This window comes from Aspergillus bombycis, assembly GCF_001792695.1.
Source record: "Aspergillus bombycis strain NRRL26010 chromosome Unknown contig00151, whole genome shotgun sequence".
Classification (NCBI taxonomy): Eukaryota; Fungi; Ascomycota; class Eurotiomycetes; order Eurotiales; family Aspergillaceae; genus Aspergillus; species Aspergillus bombycis.
Genome location: NW_019170153.1, coordinates 18,079 through 40,663, shown reverse-complemented (window position 1 = coordinate 40,663; position 22,585 = coordinate 18,079). Strand labels below are relative to the sequence as shown.

Below are 22,585 nucleotides of genomic sequence, written 5' to 3'. Positions count from 1 at the left end.
ACCACCGTACTGCTCTTAGGGGATCCACTATGTACACAGCGATAAGTCTTGGTGGCATTTGCCTTTGAAAGTTCTTGTTTACACAACTCCCCCTATCTGTCGTCGTTATTATGCATATGGTTGATTGCTCGCATCTTACAAAACCTGCTTTTGGTGCACTATCTATTAACCTATTCAAGACAAAGAACACGTTGTTTCCCTAAACAACACGACTTCTCATCACAAGGGCTTTGCGAAGGCCCCAGAACCTCATTTAAAGGTTACTGAAGGCAAACCCCCTCATTTCAATAAATAGGCCTCAGTGGATCTATTGTCTCGCTATCTCCACGATCCCTGCGGCGAGTCAAAACGACCTACTGGTAAGAAACCCTCACTTTGAGTTTCGTAAGAAAATTAGATGATTAGAATCACAAACTGAGATGTGGCTACTCAATTCTGACTGGAAGCCTGCTAGTTTTAACGCGTGAAATTTTTGTGGTTGGTTGGCAGCCTCCGCGGCATACCCCCTACGAGGCGTGATTGGGACCGAGTCGTCCTCGAAAACTCCCGTCGCTTCCAACTCCGCAATCTTCCTCCTTCCCATCAACCCGCAGACAGCGCGCGGGCTGGCCACCTCTCCCACCGGCACCGCAGGGCACCTTCGCTGTCTGCTTGCGGGTCCTATTTATTAGTGAGTGTTTCTTTGTTTGTAAATAAACAAAATGACTTCCATGGCTCTTTGCGCTAACCCTGTGTACTCTAGGTGTTAGCAACTTTTCGAGCCCTGGTTACAACGATGGCTCCGAATCTCCGCTCTTCGTCCCATGTCAGGTCGAACGACTCTCGCCCATCAACACCGCTCCATGCGCCAGATGCCGCGAGTCCCGCTTCTTCTTTCACCGAATCTACGCGGCCTCGAAAGCAACGACGGACGGGCAGGCACAGCCGTGTAGCCACCGATCCTCCGTATGAAACACCTTCTCAAAATCAATCGCAACCAGGGCATCTTAAGACCGGGATATCAGATACTGTCAGCGATTCACAATTGTCAGAGAAAGGCGCAGAATGGGTTGAGCCACCGGTGAGGGCCCCGGCTCCGAGCTACAGAGACACGCCATGGTCAGCTGTTTCGAGTGACAACAATCCAGTCCTTGCAACTATGCGCCCCTTAGGGACAATGCCATCTGCAGCAGACATGCGCAAAGCAGGATTAGGTCCTCTCAAGCCAAGTACACAAAACACCACTGCCAAGAAAGACCAGCGGTCAGTGCAGAACGGGGATACAGAGATCAGCAAGCCGCAAACACCATTGACACCTGCTGAAGAACCGATGCCTGAACCTGTCATCCCAAAGGACAATACGGCGCAGGATGTGACTGCATTTACAACACTTCCTGTCCCTAATTCAACTGATGTTGATGTAGTGAAACTTCGCTCCGCAGTTGAAAATGCCCTCCATATGGCTTCCGAGACTGGTAATCGTCCCGTCATTCGTGGGCTACTCCGCCTCTGGGAGACATGTGGCAAAGATTCTTTTGCTCTCTCTGTTTTGGAGGGTGTTTGTGGAGCGAATCCTGGGGCCCGTGAACAGTCAGTGTTCCAAACTGTGATGCGCACTGCCTGGAAAGAGATACAGTCAGAGGAAAACACAGAAGTATTACCTACTGTAACACCAGTTATGGGACGTACGCGGTCTGCCAGTAGCGTGTCTTCACTGTCTTCTGCTAAGTCACTCGATGCCGAAACATTCGCCCCAGGAATGGCACCGGGAGCGGCAAACGCTCGCTCCCGCGGTAGAGGAAAGCACTCCAAGTCTACCCAGAAGGCCGTGGATAGTGAAGCTTCAGAACCCCCAAGTCGCCGCTCCGCATTTCCATCTAGTGATACTACTCTTCTGCGCAGGCGTGCATTGGAAGAAAATCCCGAATTCTCGGCAGAAGCCGTCAAGGCTAAACGGACTCGCTTACAAAGGTCTTTCCCGAAAATCACTGCTACTGAGAGTAGACTCCGTTCATCGCTTGCTTCTGAACCCCCTTCAGGCGTCACAACCCCTGCTGCCACTACGGTCGGCCAACCCCAGACTGCCGCGGAAGGAACCGTTGCCGAACAGAGGGAAAGATCAGAAAGCCCGGCAAGTAGCGATGCTGGAGACAACCGGCGCCTGTCGCCTACAATGGCTGTCAACAGGGAGAATAGTGAGGAGAACAATGATTTCTGCCGTGAATGCAACGGCAGCGGCCAGCTTTTATGCTGCGACGGATGTGTGAACTCATTCCACTTCTCCTGTCTCAATCCACCCCTGGATCCCGCCAACCCGCCAGAAGGGGATTGGTTCTGTCCAAGATGCTCCATCCTGAAACCCATGGGTACATTGCTTGTCGCTGTGGACAAGGTTCCGCATAAAGACTTTGCTCTTCCCTCTCGTTTGCGTGGCTATTTTGCTGGTGTGCAAACGGGCGATAAAGGACAATACGATGAAGTCTTACCCTTTCCCAGAATCAATCCTCGGAGCGGGAGGAATCGCTCTGGCCGGTATGATGATCCATTCCTGCTGAGAACAGTAGATGCGAAAGGCAAACTCATTCTCTGCCATGGTTGTGGCCGCACCACTAACGGTCGTCGGCCCATTATTCAATGCGATTTCTGTCCTCTCGCCTTCCATATGGACTGCATAGATCCTCCTCTAGCTATACCCCCCGCCCAAAAGCCGGGGAGTGATCGTACATATCATAGCTGGATGTGCCCCGACCACAGTTGGCATGACAAGTTCTTCATTGTTCAAGACGAGGAGGGATACGATTTGGTAAAACGTGTTCGCCGTCCGAAAAACCCTCGTTTGATAGACGTTGAAATACTTCCGGATGAAGAAGAAGATGAGAAGATAGAGGAGCAGGAGGAAGAGGGTATCATGTATCGTGTTTCAGAGAAAGGGATTAAGCTCGATTTTATTCAACGAGTCAAACGGTCAGTATATTTTTGGATAATGCGTCTGACCTCAATTTATCTAATAATACTTGCAGGGAAAACGAAGAACTTGCGATGAAGAAAGCGGCCGCTGACAAGTACTATGAGTACGTTCGCCAACGACACGACGAACTTACGTCTAAGGCCCACGCGTTCTATGCAGCCCAGAATCCGGAAGTTATAGAAGATGACACGACTACTGCGATTCTCAACTCCCGTACCGCCGCTGAGCGAGAGGCCGCGACAAATTTAATCACCTTTGCCCAGGGCAACAGTACCGAAGTTGAGGATAGCAAGATCAGCCTCCTCATCGATCAGTTGAAAGCGAACGTGCCTCCGCACTTTATGCCTTCAGCCGAGAGCGAGATTGCATCGCTTCGATCTTTGCAACGATTGATTGAACTACGCATAACAGACCTGAAGACTCAGTCTGCTCCAACTGAACCTTCAGCCGTCAATTCCCCAGACGTTGAGCATATAGACGCTCAACCTACCAATCCATCTACCAGCACATAACCGGAGGTACCTGTTTGTGATTTCCGAGCTTTGTGCCTCCTGGGTTACCTGACTATTGTTCCTCATCCTACTCCGTATCCGAGCGCTTGTGGTGGTTCATTCCCCAATAATACATGTGCAATGAATTGGACAAGCCCTTCGGTTGGCGTACGGAAACCGTTTAATGTTGTGACGATCTTGTTGTTTCGGCAGACTTCCAATATTCTATATTTCTCATTTTCTAGTTCCTAGTGGTGGTTGTTTTGACTGCAGGCAACCAACGTGGATACATATCCTTTTTGTACGATATTTTAGAATTCTTTATCTCGCATTATTTGGCAAGGCATGGGTGGTGGGACTTTTAGCATTCTCATTGGTGTGTTTTTCATGTTGCTTCTTCTGTAGAGCTTTCATGTCGCAGAATTTTTCAGACTGGTCAAATATAGTGATCTGCAGTCCGCAATCTTACAAGCCCGAAAAAAAATAATCTCCAGAATCAAACAGATAGGAATAAATCTAGATATACAACGACCCAAAGGACTGCAACCAAACACAAAATGACAGCGTCACGACTTCCAAACAAAATTTTTTCTTCCAAACATGAACACGCCGAAACAGAGATGAGGAGCAGTACAAAGCCGATGCAAAGTTCGCGTTACTACATGACTTTCGTGGATCTGAGATTCCATGCCCATGTCCTTGAAGGCGGAACATGGAATCGAGATGGTGAAATGAGAATTGCGTATCATGTGTTGGGTAATTTCCAAGACCAGTCTTGTGGAATGTTTGTTTTCCGTTTAGAGGAACTTCTTGGGCATGTTTGCGCGGCGGCGCTTGTAGACGATGTAAGAGACTGCCAGGAAGACCTGGAAAGCGATGATAAGGAAGATGAAGAAGCCCATGCGTGGAGTAGAGGCGGTTATTGCTATTCAGATGTTAGTATCTAGTTTATGAACGGGTAACTGGGAGAGATCGACATACCGCTGAGGACAGAGCCCTGGAGGTGCTCAGTCAAGGTCTGGTGAGAAGAACGGAGGGTATCCTGGAGCTGGTTGAAGCGGCTGTGGTAGTCCTTGCCTTCCAGGTCACGCTGGATGGTTTGCAGCATCTGCTCGATCTTCTGGAGGCGGGCATCGAGACCGGCGACTTGCTCCTTAGTTGCGAGTTTCTGCTGAAGATCGAGGTGGCGGTTCTCGCTCTGCTTGCCTTGGTTGCCGATCTCGCGGATGATGTTGCCGGTAGCCTTGTTGACGAGTTCAATGCGAGCAGCAAGGTCAACAAACTGGTCGGTCCTGGGCTGTTGCTGCGTTTGGGCCTGGGCGGCGACTGGCTGTTGCTGTTGCTGTTGCTGTTGCTGTTGCTGTTGCTGTTGCTGTTGCTGTTGCTGCTGGTTGTTTTGCTGCTGAGCTGGTGGGGCTGTGCCGGACTGAGCAGTCTGCAGGATAAACTTGAAGACCTCGAAAGAGTCGGGGTTCTCTGGCGTCGCGGCTGTTACACCGAATGTGTTGCCGGCAGGAAGAGAGACCTTGTGCGTTGCGAAGCATAGTTTGTCATCGACGGTAACTTCCAAGTTGGCATTTGTATGCTTGATACGAACAACGGAAGCCCGGCCCAGGTTGCGATAAGAGTAGTCGCAGTGTCCGAAAGCAAGGCTGTCTACACTTCTATGACTCTTGTAGTCTGTTGTGCCGTCGTTGAGGAATCCTCTAATGCTACCTCCCTAGTATGATGTCAGTACTAATAAACGAGCCAGGATCATGAGACTCACTCTTCCGCCGTGCATATCAACCACGAGTGCGAATCCGTCCCATTGGCCAACAGTGTAAATGCTAGATGTACCAATCTTGCTCTGACCATCTTTAGCATACCAGAGCTGGAGGTTGCCCCCTCCTCTCTCAACTCCAGATGCTCGGAACTGAAATTCAGCCGACCATTCCGACTGGGAAACGCTGTATTCATTGTCAGCGATTTCGAAGCACATACTGGGGGACCAATTCAAACTCACGGAGCCTGGGACCAAGCAAACCCTCTGGTGTTGCCAGGGTAAGGGGGAGTAAGAATTAGCTTGTTGGAGAGCTGGTGACGTCAGAAATGCTTTTCACCACTAGTTAAATCAGTTGAACAATGAAGACATACAACTTGAGGGGAATGTCCTTCTCCTCCAATTGACCATCCCGGGATTGTGTCCCTGGCGGGTGATAGCCTAGAAAAGATGTCAGGATATCGCACGCAACATATAGTCAAGGGTGTGATTCATTACGTTTGGCCATGACCGAAGCTAGAGCCTTCGATCACAGTTTGTGCCGCAGCGAGTGCAGCGAACAACGATAAAGAAGCTGAAAACTTCATAGTGTCTATACAATCAATCGAGTATCACTACTTGTTAGGGAAGTGCCCTGTCGATCTATGCGAATTGACGGAAAGAGTGTTATAAGAATTCAAAGAAAGGAAGAACAGAAGAACAGAAGCAAAACGTATTGACTACTCGGTATCAAAAGCGTCACTGATCAGGAGCAGTTCGGCGATTCAATAGCGCGGAGACAACACGAGTAGTGGTCCACCCAACCACAATGGCGATCACGCAGTAGCGGATCTCTCTGGCAATTGAGACGGTCGCCGGTGAAAAGTCGACCAGATGTTGAATGTTGAGATTGGAGAGAACGACAGAATGACGGACTCCTACGTCCGAAGCTAATTCCATGAAGCTGCAGCTACTGAGCGCTAAATCGACCAGTATGATATGCCGAAGGGACACACTGGCCTTTGTCAGTGGGCATCCGCGCGTCACGTGAACAGCTCCCCAGATTATCTAGTTAGAGGGTCCTCCGTTCCATGGGAATTTCTCCCCTGGCAGGAACATCAATGCTCCACGTTCGTTGTCTTCCGTGCCTTTGACAGCGCGCCATGCGCAACAGCTTCAATGGCTGACCTATACCCTTCTCTGGCGCAATGCGCCATCGTCGCTGCAGCCTTCAAGATTCTCCTTTTCCCCGCCTAGTATGTCGGTCCAATTGAAACCCAAAGAAAGCATGTCTATGTCTGCCAATCTTTTACCTCACGCTGACTCCGGGCCTTTCTTGTAGTAAATCGACTGACTTCGAGGTTCACCGGAACTGGCTCGCAATCACCCATTCATTACCAGTCAAGGAATGGTACTACGAGGTATGTTGCGAACGCCGCATACTCTCCGATTTCCTCTATACTGAAACCGATCCCCGGTTAGAAAACATCGGAATGGACACTCGACTACCCCCCTTTCTTCGCAGCGTTTGAGTGGCTATTGTCGCAAGCGGCGCAATATGCGGACCCTGCAATGTTGATTGTCAAGAATCTCAATTATGATTCCTGGCAGACAATCTACTTTCAGCGAGCAACTGTTATCCTTAGTGAACTCGTTCTCGTCTTCGCATTGAATCGGTACAGCTCCTGTTTTGCAATTTCCTAAGAAGGTAGCTACAGACGCTAATGTAGTAATCTAGCTTCATCAAATCTGCGCCTCAGTCTAATAAGCAGCTTGCGCATATTGCCAGCCTCTCAATTCTGTTGTCGCCCGGTCTGCTGATCATCGACCACATCCATTTCCAGTATAACGGCTTTATGTACGGGGTACTGATCCTGTCCATCGTACTTGCACGAAAGCAGTCGACGCTCCTCCACAGCGGCATCATTTTTGCCATTTTGCTCTGCATGAAACATATTCATCTCTATCTTTCGTTGGCCTACTTTGTCTACCTGCTGAGAACTTACTGTCTTGACCCTAAGTCAGTCTTTCAACCCAGATTTGGAAATATTATCAAACTTGGTCTGGGTGTCATTGGTGTCTTTGGCGTAGCATTCGGTCCATTCGTCTATTGGAATCAGTTGTTCCAACTGAAAGATCGACTCTTCCCGTTCTCAAGGGGTCTGTGCCATGCCTACTGGGCGCCTAACATCTGGGCAATGTATTCCTTTGCTGATCGTGCCCTCATTTTACGTATGTACCGGCGCTCTGAGCTTTTGCGTGACATAACTAATTTCAGTAGTTGCCCCACGTTTGGGTCTCTCTATTAACCAGGAGGCCCTTACGAGCGTTACGCGGGGTCTTGTCGGTGACACCTCGTTTGCTGTTCTTCCAGAGGTGACCAAGGAACACACTTTTGCGCTTACTTTTCTGTTTCAGCTGGTACGTGATTTCAATATTCTACATAACTCTCCGATTCTTGTACTCATGGAGATGTAGCTTCCATTGATCAAATTGTGGCGGAGCCCTGGTGATTGGGACGTATTTGTTGGTGCCATTACGCTTTGCGGATATGCTTCCTTCCTATTCGGCTGGCATGTTCATGAAAAAGCCGTCCTCCTGATCATCATACCTTTCAGTCTCATAGCCCTCAGAGACAGGCGGTACTTTAGCGCGTTCAGATCTCTTGCGATAGCTGGGCATGTCTCGCTCTTCCCTCTGCTGTTTACTGCGGCCGAGTTCCCTATCAAGACCTTATACACCGTCTTTTGGTTGGTTTTGTTCCTGTTTGTATTTGAGCAGGTAGCACCAGTTCCCGAACGACCACGGATCTTCCCGATTGTCGACCGGTTCTCCTTGCTATACCTGGCAGTGGCCATTCCACTGATTATCTACTGTTCACTTGTACATCAGTTGATTTTCGGGCTGGAACGGTACGAGTTCTTGCCCTTGATGTTCATGAGCAGCTATTCCGCCTTGGGCGTGGTAGGAAGTTGGATAGGATTCATGGTTGTGTACTTTACCGCATAGTAAAATATAGTATAGAGTCTTAATGTGAGAATGTATTCTTGATGAACTTGCAATAGCCGGTGTGGCATGTAGAGGAAAGGTACTATTGCGTGTTGTGTTACACAGACCAGAAAATGAGATTCTTCCAATACCAACAATGATGTAATCAACGGCTTTCAGAATAATTGAATGTTTGGTTTGTTTGATTGCACCCACGTGCTTCGGATGTGGACCCACTCGATCATCCAAATTTGCAAAGTTTATCAGCCTTCAGACCCAAATAGGTTAGACTCAACTTTTAAAGATGACCGATCCCATGGATGTGACACTGCAGGAAGTTACAGCAATTTTAGCATCAATGCAATGGTCAAGCGAACATAAACCAATGCTGCCATTAAATTAATTAGTCCATTGATTGATACTAAATACTTATGCATATATTCATAAGGCTACTCTACCAGTCAGGAACTCTAGCACTGTCAGTCTAAATGGGTACTTGCATTCGTCATGTTCCGATGTCGATGTATATTTTCCGGTACCCGTTCAAGTGATGGATCACAGCCACTTTGCATTTTCTCCTCCTTTTGCTCCCATTCCCCAACCAAGTAGTGGATAAGTCTCTATCACTCGTTGGAAATCAGCCCTTAGTAATTTTACTCCTGTTCGCACCGCCTTCCTTTGTTTTTATTGCAATGTTCCTGTTGTTCTCTACTCTTTCCCGACATACTATTTGAATGCTCAGATACCAAGATAAGCTAAGGCCAGATTAAATAACCATACGGCCTATCTAAACAAACCCTGCGAGCACTAAGCACCCCTCTGAGGAGAATATAATGAGATGTTTCTTGTAAATAGCTTGTATAAATAAATAACAATATCTATGTGAAAACATAGCGTCGTCGTGGTGCTTCTAGCCAAATAGTGCTGCGTAGATGCTACATTCTTCCGAGTTCTCCCAATACTGCTTCAAAAGTTGAAGCTGTAGATGTAGTATATGTAAAAAGTAAGTCTAACTCAGGTTTACTGCACTATTGTCTCCATCTGACCATAAAAGTAGGAAAACGTTCTTCATAGTAGTGCAGAGTGTGGAGAGTGCAGAGGCAATACTGTCTCACTAGTACCCAAAGAAAGTCAAAAAAGCCCTTTGGAATTAGATTTTTGTGGATTATGAGCCAGAAAAGAGTAGACTGCTAGGAGCCTCTCGCATTCGTGCAAGCGTGGGTGGTAGCTTTGCATGAGACGAACTCAACTGGAACATCGTTATTGGGAAATAGAGAGATTAACAAGGTCACCTGATAATACGTAGAGATGTATATAGCAAATATAAAGCGTGCGTTATGTACTTTATATGGGGCGTCAGCTTTGATGGTGAGATAGCTTGAAAGCTTGACACTTTAGGAAGGGCTGCTAAGTGGCAATGGAGTATGTTGAAAATGAGATAAAGGTAGGCTTTTCAAAAGGCAGACCTAGAAGAAGCGAGGCGTAGTTGTCTTAATTGCGTGTGCAGAGGATACTTGAACTATACAAATGTAATTGTTGAGCTCATTGTGGGGAGTGCTGTATATATGGCGAGCCGAGTATCCAATGTTTGATATCTCAGAAATCTCTAAAGCTCCAGGAGCACTAGGATATCCGAGTTAGTAGAGTCTGAGTCGCCCCAAAAGAGAGATATGTGTGAAGCAGTGGAGTATATTTCATCAGGAGACTCTTGATTGTGGACGTATAGTATATGTGGTGGCTATCCATCATTAACCCTAGTGGTCCAACTACTATGCGTGGAAATGGGCCAACGTCTCGGCTGATATCGAGCAACTACGGAGAAAGAGGAAGATTATAGCATATAAGCAAAATAGCATAAAATTCTACAGAAAATAAGGAGCCGAACAAGTGCAAATACCAGTATGGTTGGGGCAATGTGAGTGTGGCAGAGAGGGTCAAGAAGCGATGGGGGGAGAGTCAGTGCTTGCACCCTCCCACACTCCTTCAGCGTTACTCCCTATCGGGTATAGCCGTCCTTTGTCCGCCCGACATCTTGTCCGGCCAGTTCTCCTCCTCTCGTCCAATCATCGTCCGCCGTGCCTCGGCGGCCCTCCCACCATTGCCGCAATGATCCTCATGGCCCGGTGGTTCTGCCGTTGCGGCGACCGCTTCTCCTTTCTCTTTCTCTGGAGGTTCTTCATTTTCTTCTTCTTCTTCTTTTATACTATCTCCTCCTTCTTCCTCACGCGACCTCCCACACGGCACCTTGTTTTTGGATATCACCAGCATTGCGGATCCACATTGCTGCGGAGCTCTCTTGCAGCTACCCGATTTTCTGGATTTTTGTTCTCGTGTTGGGGTCACCATATTCCCGCGCACCCGTGTGTAGCGCGATTGGAGACGCGTTCATTCAGTAAGTTCTCTTCACAAGACCTACCTCGTCTGTCATTTGGCGATTTTGCTTGGAGTGGATCTACGAGTATACTTCTACACCTCCGCTACAACTCCGGAGCTTCTCCACGCAACACGTCCGCGCCTGCGTCCTTGTCTTCAACACGACCAATGCCACTCGCAGCATTGGTAACACTCCATTTGCCTTAACTCTTGGTTCTGTCATGCACCCTTGGGTTGCGCTGTTGTCTACCGAACTAACAACCTCTTCCAATTTTACAGATCGTCCATGCTTAGCGACATCACCAATAATCTATGCTAAATTGGCGCATTTCTCTCACTCCCTAGAGGACCATGGTACGCTGCAAGCTTCTACGGCTCCCGGTAGCCCGCCGAATATGTTGGGAGAAGACCTAGATATAGCGAACGAGGCCCGCTTACATTTTTCTAGGTGCTGTTTAAGCGGAAGCCCGTCCAATACCTCCCCCGACCCGTTATCGAAGATGACAGTTCCGAGGCATGTGTATTCGACAAGGGCAATGGAAACACATTTGCTTACAGCGATTATATAGGTTTGGGTCATTCCGGAGACCAACGAAGTCTTCACTCAGTATGAACCGTACCTTCAGCGAATGGACTTCTACAAACAGAGAAGATTTATCTGCGAGATTACAGGCCATTCGGGCTTGACATTCTTCGAAGCGCTTAGGTCGGAAGTACGTCTCTGTGCTTTTTCTACTGCTCAGGTGTCAATACTAAGTCTTCTTACTAGCTGGAGGAATCGCGGGAAGTTAATAACACGTTCCCTGACGCTTTGAAGGAGCCCATCTTGCGAAGGATTCAATTCTCCACTGTATCGCGGGTCGACAACCTAGGTGCGTATGGCAACTTCCGTGATTTTCAAGTTTTTTGAGACTAACGGCCGGATCTACAGTGGATGAAATTTATGAAGTGAGTTAGATGCGTCTTAGATGAGTTAATTCCAGACCTAACTTTACACCCAACAAAAACAGGAATTTAAGCAGGACTTTTACCCTGGGGAGCCCGTTTTGATATTGCTGGATGACAACACACGCCTACACGGTATGATCAGAGACAAGGTCAATTTCGCAGAACAACTGTATCCGGATGGCACCGTTAAATCTCCAGCATACGCGACATATCTCGTAAAAGTGCTAGATCGTCCGAATGAGGAAGCTCTATTGGACCAAGAGCACATTACTCGAGATCGGAAAACCTTCACGAAACAAATGTTGCGTGCTTTCATCAAGAACAATGTAACGCGGGAGTCCTGGAACGGCGCTCCTTGGCTAGTAAAACCATCGATTGCGGAAGAATACAGAATTCCCACGGAGGTACCGAAACACCTGCAATATGGAGCTAAGGTAGCAGAAAAGAAGGCGATGAAGAAGGCAGACCAAGAGGGTTTCTTCGGGTTTTTTGCATCACAGCAACTACCCGAATTAAAACCCGCCGTGAAGGGCCAAAAATCCAAACTTTCCCAACAAGATTTGGCGCGGTCCAAGGAGGCGCAGTTCCTCGAGTATCAAAGATCTCTCAATGGCAACCCGTCTTTTGTCGTCAGCAACAAAACCACTGGAGGCGCTCGGTCGTCTAAATCTCAGGAGACTGAAAAGAAATCGCAGACTGCTACTACAGTTGTTGTCAAAACTGAAACGCCTAGACCGCCATCACCTCCTCCAATCAAATATCCTATCGAGGATCTAGATATCGCACCGGACCGCGAAAAGAAAAAGCAAAGGCCAACTATGAAGTTCTTGAAAGTTGACGAGACAGACAGTCCTGATGATGAAAACTTGCTACATGATGATATCGACATGAAGCCAGTGGGGCTACTTCTCGAGACGTGGAATACTCTCAACGTGTACTGTGAAGTCTTCCAGTTGGACTCCTTTACCTTCGATGATTTCCTTCAGGCCATGCGCTTTTCATCTGAGGAAGTAGACTGCGAACTCTTCGTTGAGATGCATTGTGCTGTTTTGAAGAAGCTGGTTAATTCAGAGAAGGATGAGAATGGTGCTGTGCAGATCTCGCTTCCCGATCTTCCGGTCGAGGAATCCGATTCCGACGAAGAGGATGGAGAAGAGGAAGAGGAAGAAACCCCCGAGCCTGAACCAGTGGTGACTAGAATGACTACTCGGAGTAGCCTGGCTAAGGCAGAAGCGGAAACCTTGAAAGCACAAGCTAATCGCAGCCGCTCTAATTCAGTAGAGGTCAAAATCCATCGGGCAGCCGAGATGTTTGGAGACTATGGCTGGATAGATCGTCTACGCAAGCGGGACTTCCGCAACGGTGGTTGGGAATTGGTCATGGTTGGCCTACTGCATCAACTATCCGCTCGTCCTCGGATAGAGAAGGTCTGTAACGATATACTCAAGCATTTGGCTCCTCTCGATGCGGAGCCGACCCAAGATACTGTCCAGCGCCAGTATGCCACCCTCAATATCAACCTGCGCGCTGAAGCCCTCCAAATCATATGCATGCTCAGCCTGGAGACCAAATCCATTCGAAATTATCTAGAGGAGTGCAGTAACCAAATGACCGAGTTCCGCAAGGAGAAGATTGAATATCAAAAGGCTCGCAAAGTAGGGTAAGTAGATTGATATACAGGCCTGCAGTGTATTTTGGTTGACATTTTATTCCAGGCTCGAAGAACTTCGACGGTTACACCAAGAACGGAAAGCACTCCAACCTGAGCCAGAAAAGTCACCTTCGCCAGCGCCAGAATTGGAAGCATTGGAAGACTCCAAGATGACTGGAGTTGACGGAGAGTCTGATCAAGTCGCGGATTCCGAAGAGGAGGAAGCCCCTCAAAGGTCGCTGCGTGGAGGACTGGATAGGGTTCTTGAGAGGAAACGAAAGCAAGAAGAAGAACAGAAACGAAGGGAGCAGTTAGCCAAACAGCCAAAGGGTACGAAGCAATATCAGAGAGTGCTGAAGAAGATCGACGACCAAAAAGCGAACATCGAGAAGCTTGAAGAGAAGATCGACGTGGTGGACAACGATTTGAGAGAAGCTGATTGCCCACGAACCAGATGTCTTGGAAAGGACAGGTTTTGTAACCGATACTGGTGGTTCGAGCGAAACGCAATGCCGTACGGGGGTATGCCGAACAGCTCGACAGCAGAGGCTCAGTTTGCCAATGGCCGCTTATGGGTCCAAGGACCTGACGAAATGGAGCGTGTAGGGTTCATTGACGTGCCTGAAGATCAGAAGAAGCAATATCAGAAAGAATTTCATACAACGCCAGCAGATCGCAAGAAGGCCGAAGAAGGACCCACCAGGCTCTCGAATGCGGATGAATGGGGCTACTACGATGACCCTGATGCTGTGGACAAGCTTATTGATTGGCTTGACTCGCGGGGTAATCGAGAGTTGAGATTACGCAAAGAGCTGTTGCTTCAGCGTGACAACATTGTCAAGTACATGAAGTTCCGTACGGAATACCTTGCGCAGACGGCCGAGAGGGCTGAATCGGAGGAGATGCCCACGAAGCGAATGACGACCAGAAACAAGACCTACGTGGACGACCACAGGCACCGTTGCCTGAGCTGGCATAACACGACGGCTATGTCTGAGAACGGACATCTTCATGTAGATGCCTCGCGACCAACCAAGCGAGCCAAGAGGGCCACCGACGACCCCAAAGAGATCAAGGCGGTTAATCGCCAGGGCAAACCCTTGACAAGGCAAGGCTCACGTTACCACTTTTAGAGTATTCGTTTTTCACTCGATCGGCGTTTTATGGGACCTTTTATGGGGTTTAAGGATATATTTGGGGAGCGGCAAGGAATTAAAAGGTCTTTCTTACTGGTATACACGAGCAACGAGACCATGAAAGTTTGGATCGCAACATATCTTTTATGTACAAAGTGGAAATATCCTGCATCGGGGAGCTGAGGAAAGTTTAGTTGGTGGACGTTTGTACATAGATTAACTCTCTAGTAGCTTTGGAGCTGTCAGGAGGGCAAACTGGTTGCACTGCAAATAAAACATCACAATATAGAGGCATAATATAGCACTATCAATGGGAACATGTTTTTTTCAAGCATGATTTGGATACTGTCTACATGAGTACCAGTTACTGGACCTTTCGTCAAAGTGACAAATCCGTGGTCAGCTGTTGGCCACCCGACGATCATGTGATAACAGATATCCGCCACTCGGTTATCGTCGCGTATTAAGACCGTACGCAGGCTCGGTTTAAAGGGAGGCGGGCCGTATCGGCACGTCAGCAGCGTAACGTCACTTCCGCCGAGTTTCCGCTTTCCACCCGGAGCAGGAAGAATGAAGAATGCGATCAGGCTGGCTTTTCTAACTGATAATTGTTCTCTGTGTCGTTCATAGAAGGGATACTGCGATTTACTTGTTCGTCGCTGTCCGTGATTTTGAAAGTTATCTCCTTTCTCTGTGGGGTAGATCCGTCTTATCTCCGTTGTGAAATTCTTTCGTGAAATATCCATGGCATTGATTACTGCCGATAGCCCGTGACCCTGACGTCGGATTCTCCTCACCACCATCCTACCGGGCTTTCTGCCTGGATGTGCTTGTACTCATGTCTGCTGTCGCACCCGAACATGTACATGATCCATCACCGATCAGCCCCAGAAACTCTCACCCTTACCGTGTAGTAACGGACGCTGTCCCGCACTTACATCCTCAGATGGAACAGGTCTCAGATTCAAGACCAGCACGAGGGTCCACGGCTGGTGATGTAAGTAGGAACGCAGCGGTAGGGACGATACAAACGACCGCCGTTGCCGATGCTTCGTCGCCGGGTTATAAAAAGAATGGCCATGAAGGGCCGCAACAAATGAACAAGCGGAGTTTGGACTATGTATTAAGGAGTGGGCTTGCGGGGGGTGTCGCGGGGTGTGCTGTAAGTTACATTGTTTGACCATATCGTGAGGTGTCGCGAGCATGTCAAATGCTAACTGTTGTTTTTATAGGCAAAAACGGCGGTTGCACCACTTGACCGTGTCAAGATCCTTTTCCAGGCATCGAACCCGCAGTTCGCCAAGTATACAGGCAGCTGGTCTGGCCTGCTATCCGCGGTTCGGGACATTAATCGTCACGAAGGGAGGAGGGGCCTGTTTAAAGGTCATTCTGCGACACTTCTCCGCATTTTCCCTTATGCCGCTATCAAGTTTCTCGCATATGAACAGATCCGAGCGGTGATAATCCCGTCGCGGGACAAGGAAACGCCGTTCCGCCGGTTGATTTCTGGGAGTTTGGCAGGGATCACATCGGTTTTTTTTACGTACCCGTTGGAACTAATTCGAGTACGATTGGCGTTCGAGACCAACCGATCTTCTCGCTCTTCTTTCACGGACATTTTCCGACAGATCTACCACGAGCGGGTTTCGCCGCCTTCCGTACCAAGCGGGCTGTCGTCCAGCCCTTCAGCCTCAGCTGCAGCCACTGCCACGGCCGAAGTCTCTTCTGCCGTGAATAAAGTCGTTCCTAACTCTGGACTGGCGAACTTCTATCGTGGATTTGCGCCTACCCTCATGGGAATGCTTCCCTATGCGGGAATGTCGTTCCTTACGCATGACACCGTTGGCGACTGGCTTCGGTCACCGGCACTCTCGCAATACACAACCATTCCAGGATCTGAGACGCAGTCCAAGAAAGGACCGCATCGAACTCAACTGACCGCTGCGGCGGAGCTTTTCTCTGGGGCCTTTGCCGGTCTTGTCTCTCAGACGTCATCCTATCCGCTAGAGGTCATCCGGCGGCGAATGCAAGTAGGAGGAGTAGTGGGCGATGGTCATCGACTAAGAATAGCCGAGACGGCCCGGATGATCTGGCTCGAGAGAGGCTTCCAGGGGTTCTGGGTGGGCCTGTCTATTGGATACCTTAAGATAATTCCTATGACAGCCATAAGCTTCTTTGTGTACGAGCGGATGAAGTGGTCCTTGGGCATTTGAAAATTCTTAGGTGACTGCTTGTATATTCCTTTGTTCCTTTCCATCTGGGCCAGATGGGAGACATCCTGCCACATGGGCTCCGGTTTTATGCTGTTTTCCTTATATATATCTGCAGTTTTATTTTTACCTAGATCCAGAGATATTGGCGTCGTTTGGTTGTCATGGTCGACATTGTTCATACCCATTCTTTGCATGATGAGGCAAGAAGTGCCTCTGGTGGTCCTGTATATAGGTACGTGGTTTGACTTTTGTGCATGAACAGGAATGTTTATAGATGAAGAATATACATCTTGAAAAGAGTCTTAAATTAAGTAACGTACTCTTAGAACCCGGCAACTTAGACCTTCACTCTCAGTATACTATGAACTACGTAGTACCTTATACTATGTACTAGTAATAGTATATTGAGGGAGGGGGGATATAAAGTTCTCCTCTGATTGGCCAGCCACCTCCACCAAAGCACAGACCAACAGCGGAACAAAAAAGTTGTCCGGCCTTCCAGAACAATTTATCATTTTCAGCCCAGGTCGAACTGAAAATTGCATATATCCTCGAAACCCAAACCGGAGGAAGGGGAAACATCTCCAGCAACTCCGCTAACAAAATACCCTCACCACAATTGCCAAACAAAAAGGCAATATGACAACACGCACGAGAAACGAATTCCTCGACCTCGCCCCAAGCGACGACGAAGACAACGACCGCGGCTACGACTCGGAGGCCGCCGAAGAGAGCAAAGCACGAATCTCTAAGCGCAGACGAACGCAAACCCAAACCGACGAATCTGACCAAAGTGACTACGACTCTGATGAAGATCTAAAATTAAGCAAGAGCAAAGGCAAGGCCAAGAAGCCCCGGCAATTCGAAGATGACGACAAGAGCGATGAGGAAGACGACGATGACGAGCAAGAAGAGACCTCCGGCGCCCAATACTTAGACGTCACAGAACAGGAAACGAAATCGGGCAAGCGGAAACAGTTAGATAAGGGAAAGCCGCTGAAGAAGAACAAGACCGGGGTTGTCTATCTCTCGTCACTACCACCTTATTTGAAACCGTTTGCGTTGAAGAGTATGCTGGAGGCAAGGTCGTTCGGGCCGATTACGAAAGTGTTCTTGTCGCCTGCTGTGAGGTCGGCTTCTGCGCCGCGCAGGAGGTCGAATAAGCGAAAGACATATACGGATGGGTGGGTCGAGTTTGCGTCGAAGAAGACGGCTAAGCTTTGTGCGGAGACGTTGAATGCGTCGATTGTTGGGGGGAGGAAGGGGGGCTGGTACCATGATGATGTGTGGAACATGAAGTATTTGAAGGGCTTCAAATGGGGGGATCTGATGGAACAGGTGCAGAGGGAGAGACAGGAGAGGGAGGCTAAGCAGCGCATTGAGGACTCTCGGGCCAGGAAAGAGGACAAGGTCTTCCTTCAGGGTGTTGAGACGGGTAAGGTGCTTGATGGGATGCAGAGAAAAAACGAAGAGAAGAAGAAAAGGAAGATGGAGGCTGGTGATGCGGGAGGCCAGCAGATGGGCGAGCTCAAAGTTAGGAGAACATTCAAGCAGAATGAGGTTAAGAGGGGCCGTCATACGATCCAGGATGGTGAAGCTGCTTTGGAGGATGATACAAAGAGAGTGCTGGGGAAGATTTTCTAGTCGATTCGTGTACAGTTCTTAAAAGATATCCTTATCAGCGAAACAAGCTTTGTTGGTTTAAAATATTCTAGCAGATCTGCCTTTGCTATGTACTCGGACCTAACTTTTATACCGCCAAATCAATGTCTCCCAATGAACGCCGGACCCTTGGTGTCAAATCATGATTGTAGTTCGACAGAACTTATTCGTCATCGTTCATGTTCAGCTCATCAAAGTCATCAAGCAACTCGTCCATGTTGATCTTGGGCACACCCTCATCCTCGCTGTCTTCATCCATCTCCATACCACCTGCATTCTGGTTCTTCCTGGCCTTGTATAGCTCGATAGTGCCCCGTAGCTCCTGGTCTTCCTCGACGTCGCGAAGGAACATTTCAAAATCGGCTTCGAGACGCTCACGTTCCTGCTCCTGCTTGCGGCTTCCACCGGTGGGGCCTTGGAGTGCTTCCTCCTCGTGTTCACGAGCCATACGCTTGACTCGCCAGTTGCGGGACTTGTTCTTCTTGCGCATGTAGTGCTTCTTGACAAGGACAACATCGGGAATCGTGGAGCTGTATTGGCTACTGGCCTCAATAGCATCATAATTGGGGTCGTTGAATATCGTGCCGGTCAGATGGTACCCTAGAACAGAGTCTCCCACATGGAGAATCCCGCCTAGATGAGTACGGGTAAAGTAGGTCTGGTCATTTGAGCCTAAGTCTGACGCACGGGCAACGGTCGCTTCGGCAAGGTGGAATCGTCCGTTTGACCTGCCCACCGGCTCAATATCCATCACGATGAACTCAACCAATTCAGTGACATCCGCGAGGTTCTTGAAAGGTGATCTCCAGTAGGTCGCGCCAGGAACCTCAGCTGTCTGAAGTGTGTTGGGATCTAAGAGTTGGATTGTAGTTCCGATTCGGTGGCATAGTGTCAGTGGCGAGATATTGCCTATCGACCGGGCTAATTTGATAGGGATAGCAACAAGGTCATCCTTGCAAATAGGGACTATTTCGACCGAGTAGGAGAACTTATAGGACTTCGTCGATGTATGGATGTCCATAGAGATAAGCTCTGATGCCTTCTTCACCTTGACAGGTACAACTGAAGAAAGGAACTCAACCATCTTCTCTGCATGGCTTCTCTGGCTAAAGTAGAAGTCCAGTCCGTCCTTTGCTTCCTTGATGTTATTGGTTTCTTGATGCGCGCGGTGACGAAGAATAAGTTGTTCTAGATAAAGGAATGTTCGCTTATGCGGAACCTTCTGTCGTACTTGCTGCCAAGGAAGTTAGCACAGCTAATACCCTTGGGGATTGCTAAACTGGAAACTTACAACTGATGCGACCCACGTATGTGGGGAAAACGAACGAAGACAGTCGGAACATTGTTGGTAATGAACGACATACTCGACAACAAATGCCTGTTGCAGAATTGTCCCTGCGGCCACCTCCTGTTGAATGGTGATTTTGACTTTGATACGTCTCGAGTGAGGTTCAGTCCAGATGAAACTGGCGTCGATGATCCGGACCTTCGTCAGGCCACGAAGCTTGCGCAGACATAGCGCCAACAACTCTTTTGACTCCAGCGCTGCACTGACCCAGCTGTTGGGGGGCAGAAGCCATCGCTGCGCGAGGTTAGTCACACCCTAATGACCGCTTCCGAGACACACACACCTCACAATCTCTGCAGGTATGGACAACTGCCTCTCTTTGGATACCTTCAGAAATATCGACAGTCGATCTAACACAGTCTTGACAAAGCGCACCGGCCGCTGTTGTTCCATCGATCGGGGCACCGCAGTTACAACAGAGGATACTAGATTATGTGTGTTAGCCATAGCGGGGTAAGATAAGTAGAAGGGAGGTCGACATACGTCGCAGCTACATGGTCCTGCGCAGCAATAGGGACCGGCGCATCCAGATCCATCGACATATTTGCAAAATCCTGCCGCAGACTGGTATGATACCGAGACAAAAAGAGGTAGGATGAAATGAAACTTATGGGGTTACTCGATTTGTAACTTTTTTTTTTTTGCCGCGGGGGAAAGATTTCCGTTTGCTCTGTTTGGTTGCTTAATAATAAATGTGTTTGTCATGTTTGTTCTGAGCTTGTGCAGATGTCATCGTTTTTTCCAATTCCCTTCTCATCCAGCAATACTTTCTCATCTGTAATATACTCGCATTATGCATCGGACGCTGTTAAGGAGCTCCTGGTGTCGCCAGGAGGCCATCTTGCCACTTCGGACCATAACCTCTGCCTCGGTACATCGTCGGCCTTTCCCTGTACCTTCACCCTACAAGCACAATTCACGAGCCTTTTCGTCAAGATCCTATCTTGCGTCAGAGCAGCCGTCGCATCCAACACCCACCGAAGGAAGAGATATTTCTTCAGACAATGGACTGTCCGGGTCGACTAGTCATGTCCCATGGTATCTGCAAGAAGACATGCCAGCTTCCGAATCACAGATATCGTCCCGAGATCAAATCCCAGACTTACCAGCAGACCCACCTGCGATTCTTTCCCCATTTCTCGATTATGTTTTCAAAGACCTTGGATTAGATGAACTTAAGCTGATTGACTTACGGGGCCTGGAAACACCTCCTGCTCTTGGTGCAAATGTCATCATGATCATCGGAACTGCCAGAAGTGTGAAGCATCTGAACGTTTCCGCAGATCGTCTCTGTCGTTGGCTGAGGAGCAATTACAAATTGTCCCCATACGCAGATGGGTTACTAGGTCGGAATGAGCTCAAGATCAAGCTGCGGCGCAAAGCCCGGCGAGCCAGACTTGCAAGCCGCTCCGGCGCCATGTTCGATGACAAGGATGATGGGATCACCACCGGTTGGATATGTGTGAACGCCGGCGTGTGGAGGAAAGCCCTGTGCTGGAGAAAGATGAAATGTTTGAAGGATTCGGCACGGTTGGCAGGGGTACGAGGATTGTCGTGCAGATCTTCACAGAGGAGAAGAGGGCCGAAGTCGACCTTGAAAGCCTATGGCAGGGAACCCTAGACCGTGCCGAACGAGAGAAACAGAAGTATTCCGAGGTCACTCGCAATGCACCTCCTGAAGAGGTTCGTGATTCCAATTCGATAGATCTACCACCATCTGACCGTGAATCTGGAAAAGTCCCCAGGTCAACAGTAAGCCTCGTATTCGAGCAGAAGAGGCATTTTCACAGCACCCAATCTACCGGCCGTCCTAGTGGTAGAGAGAATGTCAACAGTGTGGCAAGACTCCTGGCATCGGGGTCACCCAGCGGACGCCTTGCTCAAGGAGATGTTTTTAGTGCTGGTATTTCTACATACTCCTTATTCCAATATCTTGAAAGCTTGCCAAGTGAGACCGCTCGGCAGGAGCTGGGGACTGGCCCAGAAGACCAAGGCTCGACCCTCTTTCTTCAACTTTTCTATAACCGTTTGTCGGCCTTGTCTGCAGAGGAATCAGCTGTAGCCCAGGTCAAACTACTATGCATGGCTATTTCCCGTCAACACTTCGCATACAGCAAAAAAGGCTTATGGACGGCGTTCATGAGATGCATTGCTTCAGGGTATCATGTCTCTGACGATCTTGGCTTCGATGTTGTCTCAGCAATGTTGACGGAGTCGCCCCCAGATGACCGCAATAGTGGGTCTTTTTTGCCAGACTCGGACAGAGAACTTGCTGTTCGGGTTTTGGAACACCTCTCCCTTCGTGGTACAAATGTTTTGAATATGAAAGTGTTAAACATGCTACATAGAGCGACTAGTACCGCATCCCCTGAGGTGGCTCTACGAATCTCACGTATTATAAAGACCCTTGACTTACCTTTTGATCCCGACCACTCCCGCGTCCTCATGGCAACACTTTTTCAGAACCAGGACTATGATGGATTCTGGAAGCTGTGGCGCAAGTTACCTCTGACTGATAGTCCACGTACCGCTGCAGACTACGAGATGCTGTTCCGGCTACATGCCGAATTAGGTGATGAGCTTCGCGCTCGAGATTGTCTGTCAACATGGGTGCCCATGATGGCCCGGGAGGAAACTCCAATCCTGCTGCAGGGGCAGCTCCTGCAGCATGTAAAACTATGCCTTGTTGTGGCAGACCCGGATATTGAACAAAGCGCAGCGAGCGGAGCTACAAGTGACTTGGCCCGAATATGGAACGAGTGCCAAAAGAATATCTAACCTATGATTATCTTGGCTGTGTCAGACTCTGTTGCAGTCTTGGGGTGCCGTCGAAACATTGGAAATGTATATAATCATTGTAATTTTATAGTTCTGTATAATAACACCAACGCCTTGTATACTGGCAGCTGGCAATCGATAGCGCTTACCATATTGGGCACTCCGATAAGGACCAAGGCACATGCCGATAAGCCTCGGCTCAATCCGCCGCCCAACGCCGTCCGGGGTCAAGCACCGCATTCGACTCATCTCCGCATCCTCTGCCATCCCAAACAACAATCAATTCAGCGTCCGGTGGAGGATGACTGG

The 22,585-nt window shown here is 48.9% G+C and overlaps 7 protein-coding genes across 7 annotated transcripts; 5 read left to right on the top strand and 2 right to left on the bottom strand.

Moving 5' to 3' along the window:
* Nucleotides 1-775: 775 nt before the first annotated feature.
* Nucleotides 776-3,459, top strand: ABOM_010832 (putative PHD finger domain protein; the record flags this gene model as incomplete). The annotated part of the gene is made up of 2 exons (XM_022537960.1): nt 776-2,943; nt 3,000-3,459. 2 exons carry the CDS (start codon nt 776-778, stop codon nt 3,457-3,459), a joined length of 2,628 nt encoding a protein of 875 aa, XP_022384001.1.
* A 776-nt stretch (nt 3,460-4,235) lies between these two features.
* Nucleotides 4,236-5,787, bottom strand: ABOM_010831 (putative lectin family integral membrane protein; the record flags this gene model as incomplete). Its single annotated transcript, XM_022537959.1, has 6 exons — nt 4,236-4,363; nt 4,420-5,158; nt 5,207-5,387; nt 5,444-5,514; nt 5,575-5,641; nt 5,699-5,787. The coding sequence occupies 6 exons, from the start codon at nt 5,785-5,787 to the stop codon at nt 4,236-4,238; spliced, it is 1,275 nt and encodes a 424-aa protein (XP_022384002.1).
* A 571-nt stretch (nt 5,788-6,358) lies between these two features.
* On the top strand, nt 6,359-14,272 carry ABOM_010830 (DDT domain protein; the record flags this gene model as incomplete). Its single annotated transcript, XM_022537958.1, has 12 exons — nt 6,359-6,435; nt 6,522-6,600; nt 6,662-6,855; nt 6,918-7,411; nt 7,461-7,600; nt 7,658-8,143; nt 10,989-11,060; nt 11,110-11,253; nt 11,310-11,412; nt 11,472-11,488; nt 11,551-13,148; nt 13,204-14,272. The coding sequence occupies 12 exons, from the start codon at nt 6,359-6,361 to the stop codon at nt 14,270-14,272; spliced, it is 4,473 nt and encodes a 1,490-aa protein (XP_022384003.1).
* Nucleotides 14,273-15,113: 841 nt separating this feature from the next.
* Nucleotides 15,114-16,488, top strand: ABOM_010829 (coenzyme A transporter; the record flags this gene model as incomplete). The annotated part of the gene is made up of 2 exons (XM_022537957.1): nt 15,114-15,437; nt 15,508-16,488. The coding sequence occupies 2 exons, from the start codon at nt 15,114-15,116 to the stop codon at nt 16,486-16,488; spliced, it is 1,305 nt and encodes a 434-aa protein (XP_022383985.1).
* A 639-nt stretch (nt 16,489-17,127) lies between these two features.
* ABOM_010828 (RNA-binding ATPase activator ESF2) lies at nt 17,128-18,132 on the top strand (the record flags this gene model as incomplete). Its single annotated transcript, XM_022537956.1, has 1 exon — nt 17,128-18,132. The coding sequence occupies one exon, from the start codon at nt 17,128-17,130 to the stop codon at nt 18,130-18,132; it is 1,005 nt and encodes a 334-aa protein (XP_022383984.1).
* A 181-nt stretch (nt 18,133-18,313) lies between these two features.
* ABOM_010827 (ribosome-binding protein NMD3) lies at nt 18,314-20,040 on the bottom strand (the record flags this gene model as incomplete). The annotated part of the gene is made up of 4 exons (XM_022537955.1): nt 18,314-19,384; nt 19,442-19,732; nt 19,782-19,923; nt 19,982-20,040. The coding sequence occupies 4 exons, from the start codon at nt 20,038-20,040 to the stop codon at nt 18,314-18,316; spliced, it is 1,563 nt and encodes a 520-aa protein (XP_022383989.1).
* Nucleotides 20,041-20,291: 251 nt separating this feature from the next.
* Nucleotides 20,292-22,276, top strand: ABOM_010826 (RsfS/YbeB/iojap family protein; the record flags this gene model as incomplete). Its single annotated transcript, XM_022537954.1, has 2 exons — nt 20,292-20,949; nt 21,018-22,276. The coding sequence occupies 2 exons, from the start codon at nt 20,292-20,294 to the stop codon at nt 22,274-22,276; spliced, it is 1,917 nt and encodes a 638-aa protein (XP_022383988.1).
* Between the last annotated feature and the right edge of the window lie 309 nt (nt 22,277-22,585).